General features: G+C 43.5%; 1 protein-coding gene across 2 annotated transcripts in view; it reads right to left on the bottom strand.

Moving 5' to 3' along the window:
- ARHGAP25 (Rho GTPase activating protein 25) overlaps positions 1–21173 on the bottom strand; it is an 88118-nt gene that overhangs the window by 34260 nt on the left and 32685 nt on the right. For both annotated transcript variants that reach the window (XM_047851699.1, XM_047851700.1), the window contains exons 2-3: positions 13290–13489; positions 3802–3889 (exon numbers count right to left, since the gene is read on the bottom strand). In XM_047851699.1, coding sequence (XP_047707655.1) covers positions 3802–3889; positions 13290–13489 — 288 coding nt within the window. The remainder of the gene's footprint in view (positions 1–3801; positions 3890–13289; positions 13490–21173) is intronic.

The raw sequence follows: 21173 nt of genomic DNA, 5'->3' as shown, positions 1-21173 counted from the left end.
AATACCTATTCTCCACTCTATTGTGTTATCAAAAACATGCCTTTTCAGTTTACCTTGATTCCTGGGAGATTTTTTAGTTTTGTCATTAGTTTTGTCTCTACTTCATTGAGATACATCCAGCTCTCAGGATGCTCCTGAATGGCCAGGGCTTATATGGACTGACCTTTCTGGTCAAAAAAGCCAATGACCTGATAACAGGATGGATTCTTGTCCCAAAGGGTGAAAAAAGGTGAAGCTCCATGATATTAGATAGGCTCAAGAGATCAAAACCAAAGAGAATTCAAAAATGTCATGTTGCCCTACAAAACAATTAATGTTGGGCACATTGGAGTGCCTGCTCTGTTCAAAATGATAAGTGAACCACAACCATCCCCACCTCAATCAGAATTTTTTCTCTTTCTTTCCTTTAATCTTTTCCATTGTGCTTATTCCATCATAAAAACTATTCCATTTACTCATTTATTTGGTTTGTTGTCAGTCTTCCCCATCAGATTGTAACCTGCATGTAGGCTGTTTTCTTCTCTTCTGGATTCCCAATTCCTACAATAATGCCTGGTTCATAGCAGGTACTCAATAAACTTGTTGTAACAACCCACAAGGCAGTATAAGAATTAAACGCAACAGAAGGAATAAATCTCTCTATCCCTGATGACTTCCTTTGGGTGGAAGAAGAACAGTTTATTCTGCTAGAGGTAAGTAGGGAGAGGGAAGCTTGTCCTAAATTTTTGCCTTCCCCAAATAAAAAAAACATAGCATGAATACAGTGAAAGTCTTCTCCATGGCCTTTGTGCAACTGACACTGGTGATCACAGAGAGAGGGCCCTGAGTAGGAAGGCCATTTCCTATGCCAGCACTGGCCCCTGAAATCATCCTGCATAAGAGCAGGACAAAAAGAAGAACTAAACATTCTCTACATCATAATACAAAAGGTGCCTCACTTTAAGTTGGGTGAAGACTTGAGAATCATGGCTCCTTCAGGAAAATGGTTCCCTACCTTATTATTGCCTTAGAATTGTTTGTTCTGATGAGATGTATGTACGTGCAGATGCATGTGCATCAGGAGACCACAGCAAGTGCAATTGATAATGAAAAGCTAGATCTTCCCACCCTAGCACAGCAATCTTCAACGGTTTTGGGCTTTTGGTGCAAAGTCCACCACGAATTTGCAGCCAGAGCTCTTGGTAGGGCTACCCTTGACAGAAAATTCAGGCTCTGGGACACATGTTACCATGGATGGTTGCATCCCACACATTATTCTGGGAAAGGGGCCCTAGGACTAGAAGAAACTTGTGGGAAAAGAAGGGGGATTTCTCAGAGAGGAGAGACTGAAAAAAAATAAACTCTTCCTTTGAGGAGGAAGAGAGATGGAAAGACCATCAGATAAAAAAAGCAAAAGAGAAGGGTGCCTGGGTGGCTCAGTCAGTTAGGCATCCGACTTCAGCTCAGGTCATGACCTCACAGTTTGTGGGTTCGAGCCCTGCATCGGTCTCTGTGCTGACAGCTCAGAGCCTAGAGCCTGCTTCCGGTTCTGTGTCTCCCCCTCTCTCTGCCCCTCCCCCACTCTCACTTTATCTCACTCTGTCTCTCAAAAATAAATAAATGTAATAAAAATTTCTTTTTTAAAAAGCAAAAGAAAAGTGGTTTATATATACAATGGAATATTACTTGGCAATGAGAAAGAATGAAATCCTGCCATTTGCAACAATGTGGATGGAAGTGGAGGGTCTTATGCTAAGTGAAATAAGTCAATCAGAGGAAGACAGATATCATATGTTTTCACTCATATGTTTTAGAACTTGAGAAACTTACACAGGACCATGGGGGAAGGGAAGGGGAAAAAATAATTTCAAACAGTGAGGCAGGCAAACTATAAGAGACTCTTGAATGCGAAGAACAAACTGAAGGTTGATGGGGTGGGGGGGCAGTGGAGGGGAGAAATGAGTGATGGGCATTGAGGAGCCCACTTGTTGGGATGAGCACTGGGTGTTGTATGTAAGCGTGAATTACAGGAATCTACTCCCAAAACCAAGAGCACACTGTATACACTGTATGCTAGCTAACTTGACAATAAATACATACATACAATACAATACAATACAATACAATACAATACAATACAATGCAATAAAAAAGCAAAGGAGTGCCCATTGGGTAGGAGGCCAACTAGGAAGAGCTGAACTTAAAAAAAATGTTTTTCTTTGTTTTCTATAGTAATAGCCAATTTTAGGATTGATTTCTACATTATAATTTCCTTTAGTTATCTCTCAAATAACAAACATTTATAAGGTACTATTAGTCACTATACTCAGTGTGCCAAATATACTTTTCATCAGCCCTCACTGTCATCATCATTGTCCCCATTTCACAGATAAAGAAACAGAGACAGGAAGAAATTAAATAACTTGATCACAGTTACACAAATAGAAAGTGGCAGGACCAGGATTTGGAGCTGGGTAGCATGGCTACAGACCGGGCACTCTCAACTCATTGCTATGTTGGCTTCCTTGTCATTTCTTATGCACACGGCTGCCTTGCGTGAGTGGTAAGGAGGCAGTTAAGGGAAGGAGAGCCCACTCAGGGGACTCGTAGCCTCCCCTGCTGTGTCAGCCTGGCTGCATAGCCAGACCAGCAGTTCTGGAGTTCGCGGTGGGGCTGGGGCCGGCAAAGGAGCAAGAGACAGGGGGAAGCAGAAATATATTTGGTACACTTGGTATAGTGACTGATACAGAGTTAGTGCCATGTAAATGTTTGGTATTTGGGGGATAACTAGAGGAAATTATAATGTAGAAATCAATCCTAAAACTGGCTATTACTATAGAAAACAAAGAAAAACAAGTTGTTGTTTTTTTAAGTTCAGCTCTTCCCAGGTGGTCTCCTTTCCAAACTGCACTCCTTTGGTTTTTTATCTGACGGTCTATCCATCTCTCCTCCTCCTCAGAGGAAGAGTTGCATGCTAGGCTCACACAAACATGGATTCCCCTTGAGACAAAGACAGCCTCCCCTTGCCCCAGATGTATTTGAGGAAGGTAACTCTAGCCTGGGAAAAAGCACCCTCTAGTGTGCTGCTAACACGCACAATAGGTGAATTTCAGCACCTGACATGTATTAAGTGCTCAGTAATTTGGGGCTGTCATTTCTTATTAGGTCATGTTGAACCATATGTGACTGACTGTAGACCATTTTTGACCTACCAAAATGACAGTTTCACATCACTCAATTTATATTTTAACTATTTTTTTAAATCTCTGATTCTTTTTTTTTTCCTAATGTTTATTTTTGAGACAGAAACAGAGACAGTGCGAGCAGGGGAGGGGGAGAGAGAGAGGGAGACACAGAATCTGAAGCAGGCTCCAGGTTCTGAGCTGACATCACAGAGACTGACGCAGGGCTCGAACCCACAGACCATGAGATCATGACCTGAGCCAAACGGGCGCTTACCGACTGAGCCACCCAGGGGCCCCATATTTTAACTATTAATTTTAGTGTCCCACTCAGCTTCAAAACCGAGCTCCTTTCAGTGAGCGGGAATGATGTACTTTTCCGAGCAGTGTCCCAGGGCCTAGGGAACACCTGGCTGCAAGCGTGCACTGACGAAAGGCTTCCAGAGTTGTACCAAGTATGTGCCCACTTAGTTTGCCTGCAGGCTAATGAACTAGTATAGGTTCATTAACTATATACAGAATAACTATGCATTCTTACTAGGTTGGTTGGTTAGCGGGTTGACAGACTCAGCCTTGACTTCTAGGATCCAGAAGTAAGATGGGAATATAATGTACCTCTGTCCCCACTTTGGTTGCCTACCTGGAATGACTTCAAAGACAAACTTCCCCGCTTCTTCTGGGTTTGTGGCGATCTCCTTGATCGTACTTCCTGGTAAATACATGCAACCCTGAAAGACCAAAAGTTAGCTCCTTAAGATAAGCAGCAATTTGGTCACCTATAAACTAAAATTAAGTTGAAGGACAGATAGGATAATGGCGGGATAGGTGAGGGAGATAGGTGGAAAGGAACATGAAAAGCTAGTATCCCAGTTTTGAATGGGGCCCTTCTGCTATTCAGGTCTCTGTCAAGTTAAGTGACAGCTATCTGAGAGTAAGCTAGGTGCCTCGAGAGAAAAGAACAAATCTTGACAGAAGAATGAGGGGAAAGTGTGTCATCGCTGACACCTGTCTCCTCGTACTTTTCCAACCACCTGACTTCCTGGCCAAACCAGACATCTGATCTTTGTAAGCAGGGCAGAGACTAGTAGGCCTTGCAGAGATAGTATGCAGAGGTAGTGTGGCGTACCATTCTACCTGCCCGGCTGCCAGGGACTCCACTGGGGGACGAACCACAGGTAACCATTCAAGAAGATGAGGGTACTTAGTAGCAGCAAGAGCTGCTGAGCAGCACATCCCAAGTGTCTGCCCCTTTGCTAAGCACCTTGAATGTATCATTCATTTAGTCTTTGCAACAATCCTCCCAGCAAGGTATGGTTACGCACATTTACAGGTGAGGAAACTGGGAATCAGAAAGGTTCTATGACATTTGCCCAATGTCACAGAGCTAGTAAGTGACAAAATGGTAATTCATCTCAGAAGTGAGTTAAAGCTGAGGTGGTGGGGACCCATCAGCTCAACGGCCCCTGGAAGGGGGGAGGAGGATCATGGATCCATGGCAGAGAGTGAGGGCGCGAAGGACATGTGGCCTCTTCTGTGCGAATATGTTGTCAGAAACACAAGTCACTTCCAGCATGTGTTTGCTCTGTGCTCTACCACTCACAGGGCACGGTCACATGCACTATCTCATTAGATTCCCACAACAGCTCCGTATCAGAAGCATGGCAAAACTTGTCACTTCTCTTTTGTAGATGAGGAAACCAATGCTTTGGAAGTCTAAGTGACTACACAAAGAGACACAGCTTATTTGTAGGAATTGTCGGAATTTCTCACTGGCCATGATAGCAGCGTGTCTGATGCTAGCTGGGTAAACATATGTGTCTTTGGAACAGAGTGTGAATGGACAGGATTGGCATCAAAGAATCTATTAAAATCAAAAACAAACAGAGATCAGCCTTGAAAATTCCATGAGCAAATAAAACCCATTTAGTCATACAAACAAGGTTCCATTTCACTGACTTTGCAAGACAAACTTGACCTGGATCGTTTCTTGCTTATGCCTCTGGAAATCATAAGCAAAACTTGAGCTGTAATCACTGACCAATTCCCTATCATTTAAGGAAATTCTAACATTGTAAGTAATCACTGTGAAGAATAAACAGTCACTGCTTTCTCACTTAAAAAGCTGCTTTATAACAGTATATCCCTGAGCTTCAGTCCATGTTTTGGTTTCAGAACTTCCAGTTTGCAAACTGTCTTTCTGGTGTGTACACAGTAAACTTTTACTAATTACTACTTTGGTGATGTATTGGTTTTACTTCTGTTATTTCCGAACTTTTGACAGTCTTAACAAACTCTCAGATCAGCTCAGGAGCCTGAAAGAACAAATGTTTCTTGAGAGTCTAGAAATAAAAATGCCTAAGACTGAGTGAGAAAAAGAGTAGAAGAAAAAGAAGAAGAAGAAAAGGAGGAGGAGGAGGAATAAGACAGAAGAGGAAGAGTAGAAGTGGAGGATGGGGTGGAGGAAGAGGGAGAGGGAGGAAAAGAAAAAGAAAAAATATCTATAAAAGGGAATTCCGCATTTTTCTACATTTCTCTAATTTTATTACTTAAAAATAACTCCCACCTACATGATCATCATCGTCTTTAAATAATATCAATGACCTCAGAAAAAAAAAATGACCCTGAGATTGTGCAGCTGGCCTACTTTGCATGAGTTATGGCATTAGAATAAAAAGTTGTATTTTTTTTTTATTTTTTTAATGTTTATTTTTGAGAGAAAGAGAGAGAGAGAGACAGAGCATAAGCAGGGGAGGGACAGAGAGAGAGGGAGGCAGAATCTGAAGCAGGCTCCAGACTCCAAGCTGTCAGCCCAGAGCCCAGTGCGGGGCTCGAACACACAGACCAAAACATCATGACCTGAGCTGAGGTCAGACACTTAACCAACTGAGCCACCCAGGCACCCCAAAGGCTGTATTATTTTTAAACAAGAAAGAGCACTGCCTGGCAGAAGAAAAGGAAAGTATAATTTCAGAGGTGTCTGCCTCTTCTAAATACCTCTCTATGCTATTATTTGATATGCCCAAATCACCTTCATCCCAAAACAGTAAAAATAAAATACAAAATATATTAGTACCATTTATTGAACAGTTACTAGGTGCCAGGCTCTGTGCTAAATGCTCTAAATACACTATCATATTAAATCTTCATAAAAACTCTGTGAAGGGCAAACTGTTGTTTTCCCCAATGGAGAGATGAAGTAAGGGTCAGAGAGGTTACTGAGCTGATCCAAGATCACAAAGCGAGTTAATAGGAAAGTTGTGATTCAAATCCCAGTCAGTGGAATTTCAGAATGACAAGTAAGGCTTTACTTACAAGTCCCACTTACTTGCTGGAAGAAATAACCATCAGTTAAACTTATTCCCACCAAGACATAAATGAAAAACTGCAAGCCCTTCCTTGTTTTTAAAAAAAAAAATTTTTAGGGGCGCCTGGGTGGCTTGGTCGGTTAAGCGTCCGACTTCTGCTCAGGTCATGATCTCACGGTCCGTGAGTTGGAGCCCCGCATCGGGCTCTGTGCTGACAGTTCAGAGCCTGGAGCCTGTTTCAGATTCTGTGTCTCCCTCTCTCTCTGCCCCTCCCCTGTTCATGCTCTGTCTCTCTCTGTCTCAAAAATAAATAAAGGTTAATAAAGGTTTTTTATTTAAAAAATTTTTTTAATGTTTATTATTTATTTTTGAGAGAGAGAGAGAGAGAGACAGAGACAGAGACAGAGTGCAAGCAGGGGAGGGTTAGAGAGAGAGACACACACACAGAATCAAAGCAGGCTCCAGGCTGTGAGCTGTCAGCACAGAGCCCGACACAGGGCTCGAACCCACAAACCGTGAGATCATGACCTGAGCTGAAAGTCGGACTCTCAACTGACTGAGCCATCCAGGTGCCGCTAGCCCTTTCTCAGCTTGAGCACAAGAGCCCTGAACATCATAAATGAAGAGAGGAGAGTGGGAAGCGGTAACCGAGACAGTAGTGGTGGTGGGGACACTGATGGGGAGGAGGGAAATGGCCCCAGGCAGGGAAGGGACCAAACTGTCCCTTTCACCTGCACAGTCAGTCGACTGGGGTGGACTCTGTACAAAGATGGAAGGAGGTGGGCATGCGTGCTGGAGGCCACAAGTCCTAGGGCAATGAAGCAGAGTGGACAGCCTGGCAGTGGTGTGCTCACAGCAGCTCACAAGAACAAACTTACATTCTCAAGAACAATGTGAGCCAGCTGTTAACCACAGCTGGTATCAAAAGTTAAATTCTATAAGCTTACAATGAAATATTTTATTTAAAAAAAAGGTAATACTCAGAATTCATCGTTTCCTAATTATTTACTAGATTTTACTATTATTTCTGTATGTGTGGTTATTTACATCTATCTGTGCAGTAAAAGTACTGTGAAACATTGTGCTTCGCATGTCTCTTCTCAACTCTGTGTTCAGTGATGTCATGTTGGCAGCTTGAATCAGCCATGATGGGGCATTTACACCACGGATATTGGCTAATGCTGCATCATTATCAGCTCACCACCAGAAAGCCTTTTGTGAAACACTTTCCCACCACTGACAGACAGCCACCTGCGGGAACGTCCCAGAAAGCCGGGAGATGACCCAAGGGGACAACTAATCGAGGATTGTCTAGAACCATCATTGTAGTAGGGACTTGAGGGCAGTTTGCTGAGGTTCTGTTTTAAACAGTTTCCCCAACAAAGAACCTTTGGGAATGAGTTCTATGAAGGTAAGTTATAGACTTACAGAGCATTGTGCTGTTAAAGCTGGACAGACCTTGCTGAGACCTCAGGGGAAGAAAATGCACTTAGACTGCCTTCTGTTGAGCCCCAAGCTTCCCGGGGAGTATGCACAAGAGTCTGTCATATAGGTTCCATAATTTATTTAGTCATTCTCCTTTGTTGGACATTAGGTTCAAAGTTTCTCATTATAAACAGCACTGCATGTATCTTATTTCTTTTGGATCACTTCCTAAAACCAAACTGACTTGGTGTAAGCATATGATATTTTTTGTCACTCTTAGAAATCTGGCCAAAAGGGTTTTCTAGAAAGTTTTGCCAACTTTTTTGCATATCATCGATGTACATGAGAGCCTTTTTCATCTGAATGCTCCAAGATCACTGGGGTTTCTGTTTGAGATTTTTAAAGGAATAGAATGTGTGCGTGTTCTTTTTGAATTTACAACTAATTTAGGGGCGCCTGGGTGACTCGGTCGGTTAAGTCTCCAACCTCAACTTCAGCTCAGGTCATGATCTTGCAATTCATGAATTTGAGCCCCATGTTGGGCTCTGTGCTGACAGGTCAGAGCCTGGGGCCTGCTTCAGCTCAGCATCCAACTTCAGCTCAGGTCAGGATCTTGCAGTTTGTGGGTTTGGGCCCCACAGTAGGCTCTGTGATGACAAGTCAGAGCCTGGAGCCTGCTCAGGATTCTGTGCCTCCCTTTCTCTCTCTGCCTCTCCCCCGCTCATGCTCTGTGTCTCTCTCTCTCTCAAAAATAAATAAACATCGAAAAAATTTTAATAAAAATAAATAAATTTATAACTAATTTATACCTTTGTTATAGAAAAATTAGAAAATGGACAAAAAAGAGGAAAATTAAAAATTGTGTGAAATTCCAGTTCTCAAAGATAACCACTACTAACGGGTCTGTGTATTTCTTTCCCAGCCTTTTTCCATAAATACAGATTCATTATTTTTTCCCTCAATAATGGGATTAGTACATACATCATCCCCTGATGTAAACTGGCTTTTTCTGGTTTTGTTTTCAAAGCAATATTATGGATATCTTTCTATTTCAAAAAATATAAATTTAGGACACAAACAGCAGAATTGTATTCTATTGTATAAATATATAAAAATTCCTTGATATAACTTAGCCCCTACTAGTGGGCATTGTTTTCAATATCACTATTAAAAACAATACAGTGGTAAAAATCTGTATAGGGATTTTTAATTATCCACATCAGTCTTAAGCAAACACTTTGGTTAAATTCCTGGAATCAGAAATGCAAGGTCTAAGATTTTGCAAAAATTTTAAAGTCTATTTATTTATTTATTTATTTACTTATTTATTAGAATTCCAAGCAGGCTCCATGCTATTAACACAGAGCCCTACGCAGGGCTTGAACACACTAATCATGAAATCATGACCTGTGACAAAACGAAGAATTGGATGCTTAACTGACTGAGCCACCCAGGTGCACTGAAGAGTTTGCATTTTTAAAAAGGCATGTATTACACTCCAGAAAGGTTGTACAGATTTTCATTTTCATCAGCTGTGCATTATAATTCCTGTTCCCTGTCCTTACCAACACTGAAATTTCTGTAAAATCTTTGCTAATTTGTTAAGGGGATAGTGATGCCTTGTTAGATTACATTGCATGTCTTTAATTATTACTGAGACTGAATTTTTTATATACACGTATTGGCTCTTATATTTCTTTGGTAAATTGTCTATTTGTGTCATTTGCTCATTTTTCTATTGAACTATTTGGACTTTTAAAAATAGATTTGAAAGAATATTTTAAATATTAAGAATATTTGTTTATGATATTCATATATATAATATTTTCTTCCTTATTATTTGCCTTTTCACTTTATGATGTTGGTTTTTAAGATACAGACATCTTCAGTTATGCAATTAAATTAGTCTTTCCCATGTGCTGTCTTTGTTGCTTATGCTATGCTTAAAAAACACCTGCCTTCCAAAGATTATGCAGATAACTGCATTTTCTTCTAGGATTTTTATGAACTTTTTTTTTTTTACATTTAAGTCTTTAGTCTATCCAGAATCATGAATGGTATGAAACATAGCATAGAAATATACCTTCACTTTTTTCCAAGAATTTAGCTAATGTCTGTAACTTTTATGCCATTTCTAGATGTTTGCAATGTCTATGAATCTCAAAACAACATTAAATGATAGCAATTAACAAGTACTTTATTCTTTGGGGGGCGCCTGGGTGGCTCAGTTGGTTAAGCGTCCAACTTCAGCTCAGGTCAGGATCTTGCAGTTAGTGGGTTTGGGCCCCACAATAGGCTCTGTGCTGACAAGTCAGAGCCTGGAGCCTGCTTTGGATTCTGTGTCTCCCTCTCTCTCTGCCTCTCCCCTGCTCATGCTCTGTTTCTCTCTGTCTCAAAAATAAATAATAAAAACATTTTTTAAAAAAAGTACTCTATTTTTAAATTTGTTTTTTAGTTTATTTATTTTGTGAGAGAGAGAGAGAGTGTGTGTGTGTGTGTGTGTGAGCAAGGGAGGGGCTGAGACAGAGAGGGAGAGAGAAAGAATCCCAAGAAGGCTCCACACTGTCAGCACAGAGCCCAGCACGGGGCCCGAACCCACGAACTGTGAGATCATAACCTGAGCTAAAACCAAGAGCTGGCCACTTAACCGACTAAACCACCCAGGCACCCCAAAAGTACCTTATTTTTAATAGATTTTCCTTTACCTTAGTGAAATAATTATGGGTATACAAAAAGCAGACAAGGATGCCCCGTTAACTCTTATTTGTAATAATAATATAAAAACAACAGCCCAAATAAATTATAGAATGTCCATACAATAGACTGTTCAGCCACCATTAAGAATTATATTGTAAAAGAATATTTAATAATAACTTATGACTTATCATTAATTTTTAAATTAAAGAATATTATTATACTAATTTGAATTTAGAATAAGTGAGTTTCTAATTATATATGTATAGAAAGAACTAGAAGAAGTGAGGATTTAGGTGGTTATTTCTTGTTAATGGGATAATTTTCATTTTCTGCTTTGTGCTCTCTGCATCTCCCAAATTTTCTGCCATGCACACAGATAGCTTTTGTGATAAAAAAAAATCTATATAAAATAAAATTTTCTTTCTAATACATTATCATCTTACTCCTAAAAGCTTTTAAAAACTTTTTATAACTGAAATGAGTAATTGATTTTATCAAATGCTTCTTGCAGCCACAATTTAGGGGTTGCGTAGTTTTTCCTTATTTGACTTATTGATCTCACCCTATTGATCTCAACCTATTGATCATATTGTATTAACAGATTTCCTTTAGGAAAAAAAAAAGAAAACATAGTTGGCATCCTAGAAGAAGCTTTACCTAATTATCCTAGGCTACTTTAATCCTGAGAGGATTTTGAGTTCCCTCCTTCAGAAGTAAAGGAGAGAAGCTAAGACCTCCAATAATTTATTTCACCCTTGACATCAGTTTATGTTTTCACAAAACAGTTTTTTACACATGCTTCATATTATTTTGAGCCTGTGATAAGTGCAGGCCAGCTATGATTGTATCATTTTACAAAAGAAGAAAGAAGGACCCAGAACAATGAAATAATCACATGGCCAGACAGCAGAAGAGCCAGGAAAAGAACCCAAGCTTGGACATATGACACCTCTCACCGTCTACACCCCGTGGAAATAAACCCCACTGAGCTATCCTTTCTGCTGATCTGGGAAGGCTAATGTATTAGTGCCGCCTCCCTCAATCTGCACAGGGGAAGACTTCCTACATCGGCTACTCACCATCACCTTAGCCTATAATTGCTTGGTTCTGATAGGGCCTGGGTTGTTCGTAAAGTAAAAGAAAGTCTGGCTACCAGGCACAGGATACTGAGCAAGAACCCAATCTGTGGTGGGGTCTCTGGCCCTTCTCCAACCTTTGCAGTGACCGACACCCACAGCCCTCAAGTGGAGGGCCTGCTTAACCAGGTGCTGCTGATGTGTCACAGATCCCGAAGCTTATTCTTAAAGAGAACTGCACTCTCCCAAAATGACTGTCTAGTTTCTTTACGTACCCTGCCATCCACCCTCAATGTCCTTACCCTTCTCGGGGCTTTTTTTCTGAATCCAGAAGGTTCTGGAATCTGTCTTCCCGAATAGGCTCCTTCTGGCCAACCCTGCTCTTCCACCTCCACAAACATGAACTCTAGATGGGGTGACCAGTCATCCTGGTTGCTCCAAGACATGCAGTTTATACCTGGGGTCCCAGGATAATTGCTAATGGCACCCCCTTTCACTTTCATGCACTACTTTGGCCATGAGGAATCACTAGTCCCAAGATTTAGGACCAAAGTCCTCTCTGACCCCATCCATTCCATCTGGAAATTCTGTTTGCTGTGCTTTCAAGGTATACCCAGAACCTGATCATCTTCCTCTAGCCCACAGTTCCCACCGACATTCTAAATGACACAACCTCTCACCTAGATTACCACCATGCCTCCTGCCTCTGGCCCTGAATCTATTTTGAACACCACAGCCAGGGCCATCTTTTTACAACATAAGCCAAAGAATATCCCCTTTCTTCCCCATAGCCCAGTGCTTTCCCATAGCCCTCAGTGTAGTGGTCTTCTTTGCTATCTGCACTGTGACCCTCAAGTCTGCCCTCCCCTCTCTGACCCCATCTCATTCCCTAGTTCCGTTGCCTCCATGTTGACTCCTTGCTATTCCCAATGCACAGCAGACATGTTCCACCTTCGGGCCTTTGCACTGCTTTTCCTCTCTGCCTGAAGCCCTCCTTCCCCAGAGACCCACCTGACTAATTGCCTCTCTTCCGCAGCCATGCTGACCACCCTTTGTAAAATTGTACCACATCCCCCAAATGGTTGATCTCTCCTTAACTCATTTTTTTTTTTCTTGGAACTAGTTGTTTCTTAACAAACCACATACTCTCCTTATTTATTACTTTCTGTCTTTCCCCTTATCTTCTAATTTCTACATGCAGGGACTTTTATCCGTTTTACTCACTGGTTGATTTCAAGTATCCAGAACAACCTGTCCAGAACATCCTGGACATATGTACCTATGTCCAGTGCATAACTGATGTTCAATAAATATTGGTCGATCAAACAAACAAATTCTCCTGAACACAAATCCACTCTCTGAGCCCTCATACACCGCGACCCCTCCAAGACCATGTCGCCAGCCTTGACTTAAGGGCTGCGGTTGGGAAGCTCCTCAGTGCGCACCCCCGGTCTTGGCCGTGGAGGATCACCTGTCATCTCTGCGACTCAGTTTACCTCCCTAAAAACTGGTGGAAAGGATGCGGGTCCAGTCCCAGGGAGAAGGCCTGCGGGTGCCTCCCCCACCTGCGTGCGCACACAGGGGAGCCCTGCCAACAGGGACCAACAGCCTAGCCGGTCTGGTACCTGCGGCTTCACGTCCTCTTCGTCCTTGTAGTAGTAGAGCTGCTGTGCCCTCAGCACAAAGTATCTCTGCTGCCAGTTCTTCACGATCGACCTCTGCTTCTTCAGCCAGCCCATCTTGATGGGCCTCTCCAGCGGGTTGGGGGCGGACGGCTGGTGGAGGGCGGCCATCTGCTCGCCGGTCATCACGCTCCTGGACCGAGCTGTGGAGAGGAACAGACAGGCAGGCTGGCTGAGGGACATGAAGCGGCGTGCAGAAAGGGTGGGTGCCGAGGCCACAGAGGGAGCCCCAGGGGGCCGAGTCCCAGTCAGGCCGGGCTCACGGGGCCGTGCTTGCAGGAGGGACGAAGCCCCGAACCCCCAAGGGGCAGCCGAGGGGCCTGCTCAGGACGCGGGCTGGCGGGGGACAGGGAAGCCGGAGGCAGCCGGAGGCCCGATGCGTAAGAAGTCCGGAGCCCGAGGCCGGCCCCGTCATTCTGCAAAGAGAAAGGCTGGCTGGAGCCTTCTGAAGAGGAAGTGGCCGCAGCATCTGACAAAAGGTGCTTCCTTTTTCCTGCGTGGGAGTCGGTATCTGACAAGAGAGAAAACAGTGCCCGCTTGGAGGGTTCGGGGACTCCCACGCAGCTGCAGAGGCAGCCGGAAGCTGGCCGGGCACTGTCCCCAGGGCAGGAGCTGGCGCACCCGCTGGGACCTCGCGTCGTCCGGCAGCGTGCCTCCCCAGCAGGCCCCGAACCCCCTGCCCAGTCCACGCCCCCAACGTGCAGGAAGCTGGCACCTCCTTGAATGCTCCTGCCCAGTGTCCCTGAGTGCCGCTCTGTCCCCTGCCCTCTGAGAGTGTTTACAGCCCTTTATGCTCCACCAGGGGCCTCACTGTAGCTGCCTTCCTACCACAGGATCAGCCAGATGGGCCCTTCCATGCGCTGACGACACACAAGCACTGGAAAGGAAAATGAAATCTGCCAGCAGAAAACAGCAGGGGAATTTGAATTCAGACCCTCAACCCTTGGTATCTCGCAGTTGGTTTTTGTTTTCACACCAGAGCTCTGTTGTCACTGGATCAGATCCAAGTGTCCACAGCTTGTCTCCAAGGTAACTCCGGGGTGGGATAACTGTCTCCTTTCTTTCCCTCCCCAGCAATCCATCAGCAGGCCCGTGGTCCTGCTGAACATATCCTCTGAGCCCCACCTCCCTTCTTTCCTGCCAGTTCTACAGTGCCCTTCTACAGAGTTCCACCACATCAGAGTGCCATCCTGGCTACATGCTGCCAGCCCCCAGTGCCTGCACTCCTATCCTTGATGGAAGAAGTCTGTCTTACAGCCCCTTTCTTCAGCTTTTGCAGGTCCGTGGAACATTCTTGACGCAGCTGAATGCAGCCAACTTCACTCTTGCCCATTTCACCCGGCCTGGTTGGAGACCAGCTCTTCCTTTTCTGGCCCTTGGACGCTTGAGTACATTACACAACTTCTCTGAGCCTCAGTTTCCTTGCTTGTTAACAGGATAATAATTCTATGGAATTATCGTGGAGATTAAACAAGCTAACATGTATAAATATATATAACTTGGATAGTACCTGGTCCAAAGTAAGCTAAAGTCACTTGTTAGTTTTATTAACAGGTGACATTAGTTCCTGCTACAAGGTTGGAGATCATCTCTGACAGCTTCCTAAACTTCCCTCTGCATTTGAGAATGTTGTTCTGTAATCAACTTCTTCTCTTCCTTCATTCCTATCTTTAACGCATTGAATCGACAACTTTTCCTATTGCTTTTGACTCCTTTCTTTCTATCTCCTTCTAGGCCTGTGGTTTTCAAACTTTATCTATGCTCATGGCATACTTCCGGATACCAGAATTTCATATGACATCACAGACTAATTGTATTCAGAGTTATCCCCCTATTTACATGTTTTACCCTTCAGTCCTGTATTGCTGTCTCCAGAGGACTCTATTCCCTTGATCCTCACAAGGAGCCTCTGTTCCTGTCACATACATTGTAACTTGCAGTGACCCCTCACCTCCCACTAGAGATTGGAGAGATCATAGCATGTGGTACACCAGGGGACAAAGCATACTTGATTCTTCCTCCTTTTAGACAGATATCATCTTAACAGTGCAGAAACTCAGTTGCAGAAAAAAGTCATTTGACATTTTGATGCCAATTTGGCAGCATGCTTGCAAAGGGTTTGCTTTGTATCAGTGTGTCCTAGCACCCCAGTTAAGAATTTTATCTTAGGAGCATCCGAGTGGCTCAGTCAGTTAAGCAGCCAACTCTTAATTTCGGCTCAGGTTATGATCTCACGGTTAGTGAGATGGAGCCCCACGTTGGGCTCTGTGCTAAGAGGGCAGAGCCTGCTTAGGATTCTCCTTTCCCTCTCTCTGCCCCTCACCCGCTCATGCTCTTTCTCTCTCTCAAAATAAACATTAAAAAAAAAAAGAATTTTATCTTAGATCTTGCTCCTCAGTTAACCACTGTCTTCATGATCTTCCAATCTTCCACCTGTCACTCAAAGAACAGCCACTCTGAGGCTAGTCACGTACTGTAAGTCTGCGTAAATGATCTAAAAGAATGATAGGAGGGTCTTGGCAAGAATACAATGGGAGGAAGGAATTTGAGGAACTGTATACAGCTCTGTCTCTCTAGGTCAGAGACCATTACTTGCAAAGACTCCTATCTGTCCTAGAAGGAGGATAGATTGTAGGCAGAAATGAAAAGAATGGTTCACACAAAATTTGTTTAAAAATGGAAGAGTGAGGCATTCCAGAAAATTTGGGGGAGTTCTCCTTCAGCTTAATAGCCTCAGCATAGCCTAGCCCAATGTGACCATTTACCTGAAGCAGCATCAGACTTGGGAGGGAGGGCCACCTTCCTAACAGGGGCATAATGAGGAGCCTTTAGTTGGCTTCTGAGGTGATGTCACCACATGAAGCCAGCCCAGGAAGGAAGAGAAACAAGCAGATGTCACATGAATATTTTGAGGACTCAGGCATCCTGAGCCACGCCCAGAGACCCAAAGAAATTGTTAGAACCACAATGGGAGAAACCACAGGTCTCAAACAGCATTGAAGGAGTGGGATGGAGGAAACAGAAGCCAAAAAGACACTATAATTGAAAAGAATTAACTCAGCACAGCACTTAGTTGCTGGGATATTCATCTGTGGTTAGTTCTGTGAAATGTTTATGCTCTGTTGTGGCAAAGACAATGACAAACATGTGAAAACAAAACATCCTTTAGAAATATCTGTGCATCATAGGATGTCCTGGCAAAAGCAAGAGGAGGTATGGAGAGCTTATGTTCTCAGACCTGGCCAACAGGGACTTTGATGCCCTTGTGCCTTATAGGCAACCATCTTGTCTGCCTGCATATGGTCAAGGCCTTGACTGACCATCTTTTATAGTCCAGAAATGATACCATTCACCCACACCTCCACCCAATGCTTCTTGAGTACCTGTTCTCATCCTCATTGTGAGTGGTATGGCTATACACCACAGTTTGAGTGTGGATAGCTTTGTACAAGCCTCCACAAGGCTAGAATTAGTCCCAAACACTGCAGAGGTGACAGCTAGGGCTCCAATGAGCCAGTGGCTAAGGCTAAGGGAGCTTTCTGTCCCATGTCAGAGCTATCTCCCACCTTGGCCTTCAGCATTGCTTACCAGCCAGACCTATCATGAAATGATTCAAATATCAAGGAAGGAATCCTGATGGGCTTTAAGTTTGACTTGTTTAGGGCTAAATTTCCTTGTTAGCTCCTTTGAACAGTCTCTCTTCTTTGTGGGTGTGACTTGTTCCCAGATAAAGTAAACAAAGAAATCTGTTACTATTAATGGAGCTGTTTCTCATAATGAAAATAAAAACTGTGATAAGCTTCGCTTGTGAGCCAGTCATTGCACACAGAGTGCACGCTCCCAGCCCTGAGGGAAGGAGATCTGAGCCAGGCTGTGGGCTGGAGAAGGGGCTGCGGGCAAACGAGGCAAGGTGGGAAGTCAGAAGGCAGTTGCTAAGTGTTTACAGAAAACTCTGGGGAAGTGGGAAGTGAGGGCTTCCATAAAATCAGAAACCCACCCTTACTTTAGTAGAGAGAGAAAGAAGGACCCCCTAGTACTGTGCTGTCCAACACAGTATCCACTTGCTGTGAGTGGCTATATATATGCAAATGAATTAAAATATATTAAATTTAGTTCCTCAGTCACACCAGCTACCTTTCAAGTGCTCAGTAGCCCCATGTGGCTCACGGCTACAGTATTGGACAACACAGATAGAGAATATTTCCATCATCACAGAAAGTTCTACTGGTTAGCACTTCCTGGAATCTGAGTGTGATCATTACTAAGTATGAAACAAAAATGGATTATAAATGATGGGGCAGCATTTCATCAAATAGAAAATCAAGCTAGAGGTCCCTGAGAAGAAGTATCTTCAGGTGGCTGAGTGAGGAACTCAGCCTTGATCTGAGAGGTACTATGGAGGCACTTCATGTACCTTGGCAAGGGAGGCCCATGAGAAAATATGGATGAGTTACATAATAGTACATACAGTGTATGCTGAATTTTACTCTGCATTATGGGAGGGCACCAAAAAGAAAAGAAAAATGGAAGAAATGCCACATGCCCAGAAGTGCCAGATGATGCTTCTGCAGTAGAAGTTACCTACTCTCTGCCCCAAGTTGGAGCAAGAGAAAATTCAAGACAGAAGTATAAACAGAGAAGTCATCTTGGGAAGCATGATCACTTCCTTTCTTCATCTTCCCATCTTCTGACCCCTAACCCCAAAAATAATCAATCACAAAATCTTCTAGGGCCAACTTTTGAGATATTTCTTCTATCTGCTCTCAACTCCACTTCAGTTTTTCTTCTATTTTAGATGGCTTCAAATCTATGGGTGAGATGCTAATAGTTCATTCAAAGCTGGGTATTTTCTCAATATGATGATATGAGCGGTGCATTAGTCTGAGAACCATGTTTAAATGGCTTTGAAAAAAGAGTAGAATTTACACACTTCACCCCCCAGAAACCCTCTCTTGAGCTGCAGTCTCAACCATCCAACTGCCTGCAAGTACCTCAGTAGGAATCTCAAGGGCACCACATTGCTAGTGAATATATCACCTTCCCCTCCTTACCTCCACCATTCCCTTTGCCTTGCACCCACAAACACACCCAAACCTGCTTTACCTCCCCTGATCTCCATGATGTGCTGTGAGTGATGTCTTCCCAGCCAACCAACTAAACCAGAAAGCTGCCCCATTCCACAGAGTCACCACAACCAACTGCTCCAACTTGGGGCAGAGAGTAGGAGATTAGGGGGAGAGGTGCAAGTGAATGCCAGGAGATTGGAGTGCTGTGAAAATTTCAGATCTGAAAAGTAGCACAACAGATGTTCAGAAACCAAAGAAAAGCCTGGGCACACAGGGCACTGGCACAGAGGGAAGCACTTTTAAATCGAGGCTATGGAGATAAACTTAGGTAAGGGACAGAAAAGGTTACTGTTTTCCTTGGGACTTTAAAAAGACCTTACAGAAAGTCTAAATATGGAAAAAAGGAAGTGCGGCAAGAAAATCCATGATCACCAAGAGTTTGGGGATAGAGCAGGGGCTACCACTTGGAAGGGCAAAATGAGAGGAAAGAGGCTGTGATTCTGTGCCAAGCAAAATCCAGGGCCAGTTCAGGCCCATTTCACATCTCTGGGCCAGGAGCAGTCTTTGGAGCAGATGGTGCCTTTGAGTGGAGAAATGGGCTCCTCTGTCTCTGGATGGATGGATGCAGCCCCACACCAGAGTAATAGCTTGATGAGAGGAGCACCAGTGGGTTTCAGCCCTATTCACCCTTTCCGTCAAGGCCTTAGTACAGTGCACACTTACACAACCTCACATGTTCGGCAAGAGCTCATTTAAGGATACAAAGCACCATTCAAAAGCAAGAGGTTCTTTTTGAAGAAGTATTTGAGTTTCTGATCTCAGTTTTTTCTCTCAGAAAGGTATATTTGGCTACAAAGGTAAACTGGAGGCCCCATGGCCTCAGGGATAAACATCTTTGTGTTTTTATCACAAGTCTGCAGGTGATAAGTTGCTGGAACTATAAAGAGATTCTTGAGAGCAAGAACCGTGTCTTATTCATTTCAGTATCCCGAGGAGCTTCAGTGTCTGGTGCAGAAAAGTTAACTGGGAGGAATGAAGAAATTAGGGAGGTGTATGTGTGCATGTGTGTGTGAGAGGTGTGTGTGTGTGTGTGTGTGTGTGTGTGTGAGAGAGAGAGAGAGAGAGAGAGACAGACAGACAGACAGACAGACACAGAGACAGAGAGAAGGAGAGAGAGAGAGTTATGGAGAGAAAATAATGTTGAGTAATGTTCAAATAAAAGATTCATAGCATGGATTTTTAACAACAACAAAAACCCTTTCTCTCTTATCTCTTTAATTAACCAATCAGAAAATTTTATTGGGCATTTCTTATAAGCAGGGCAGAGGGCTAGGTAATGGGCCGGGTTTAAAAACTAAAGGAAACCTTCTAAATTAAGATTGAGACTTGTAGGGTTTCAAATATTTACTGTGCACCCTGGCACACAAAAATTCATTCCACCACCCCCTGTTGCCAATGGCTGCCCCAGTCCCAGCCCTAATTCTTGATGACATCAGCCATGTCACACTCTCCTTGTATAAAATAGGGGGGTTCATAATCAGTCATGAATCAAGAAGTGTTAAGGAGAGATTAGCATCTAGTTGAGGCTTTCTTTCTGGTAAAATTAGAAAAGAGTTGCACTGATGAAGACAATGGAATCAAAGCTCAACCATCAACAAGTGGGTTCCCAAGGGCCCAGTGGTTTTACCAATTTCTTCACCAATCTAAACATACCTTCTAGAAGAGTATCTGGTTAAATGAAGTTTCCCAATATATATTGGTTAAGTGAAATAAACATTTTAGAATGAAAAGCAAGCCACTATCAGGTATTGTATATATGCAACAAATATTGACCAGTTTACCTGTTCACGGGATTTCTAGATGCATTCACATGCGCCCACTCTAGCAGAGTGGCCAATAGAAGGTAGAAAGCCTGATCTAATAATGATGTGTATCTATAGTGATATATTTATTGAGTGTTTACCACATGCCAGCCACAATGCAAACACTTTATAAATCTAGTTTCATTTAATGCTCATGCTAACTCTTTATGGGAAACACAATAGCTGTCTTACAGACAAGGTCATCTCTGTCTTACAGACAAGGATCTGAAGCTCACAGAGGTGAAATGAATGGCCCCAGTTATACTGCTAGAAATTGGATTTCAAAGCCCAATGCCCATATGTAGACTACACTGTCCACAGGGAAGCATGTATTCTAGTGGTAAGGAGAGGCACCTAAATTGGGAACCAATGTGTAACAGTTCACAGGGGCAGACAGTAAATGGGAAGTGAAGAAGAGACAGTGCTACCCTTGCCCTGGGCAAGGGAACAAAGGCACTATTCCCAGCCCTTCATGTGAGACACCTGCTTCAGCCTGTGTCCATTTTGCCTCAATATTATGAATAAATAATTTTGTTCTACTTTTCCTGTCCGTTGTAGGCTCTGTAAGCCTCAATAGGTCTTGAGAAAACAGTGACAAAAGACAGTGCTGAAAGCCCAAGCCCATCACGGAGACTGTCCTGACAGTCTTACAGGAAGATGGATGTATTAGGTGGTCCTGCCATGTCTTACCAGCTCTCTTCCCAAGCTCATTTGAAGAGACCCAAGGACTCCGACCAAAGCCCATGGTGACTGACCTATGAGAGGGAGGAGTTAACCCAGGCTAGCCCTCTACTCAGGCCCACAACTCAGCTCACAGCTGGTGGACCACCCAGGCTGAGAAAGAGGCTGTGGGGAGCCACACAAATCATGTGAAAGTCACATGTGCGTGCACACCCGCG

The sequence above is a fragment of the Prionailurus viverrinus genome, chromosome A3 (genome assembly GCF_022837055.1).
Source record: "Prionailurus viverrinus isolate Anna chromosome A3, UM_Priviv_1.0, whole genome shotgun sequence".
Taxonomy (NCBI): Eukaryota; Metazoa; Chordata; class Mammalia; order Carnivora; family Felidae; genus Prionailurus; species Prionailurus viverrinus.
Note: the sequence above shows the minus strand (reverse complement) of the source record. Positions and strands in the feature narration are given on the sequence as shown.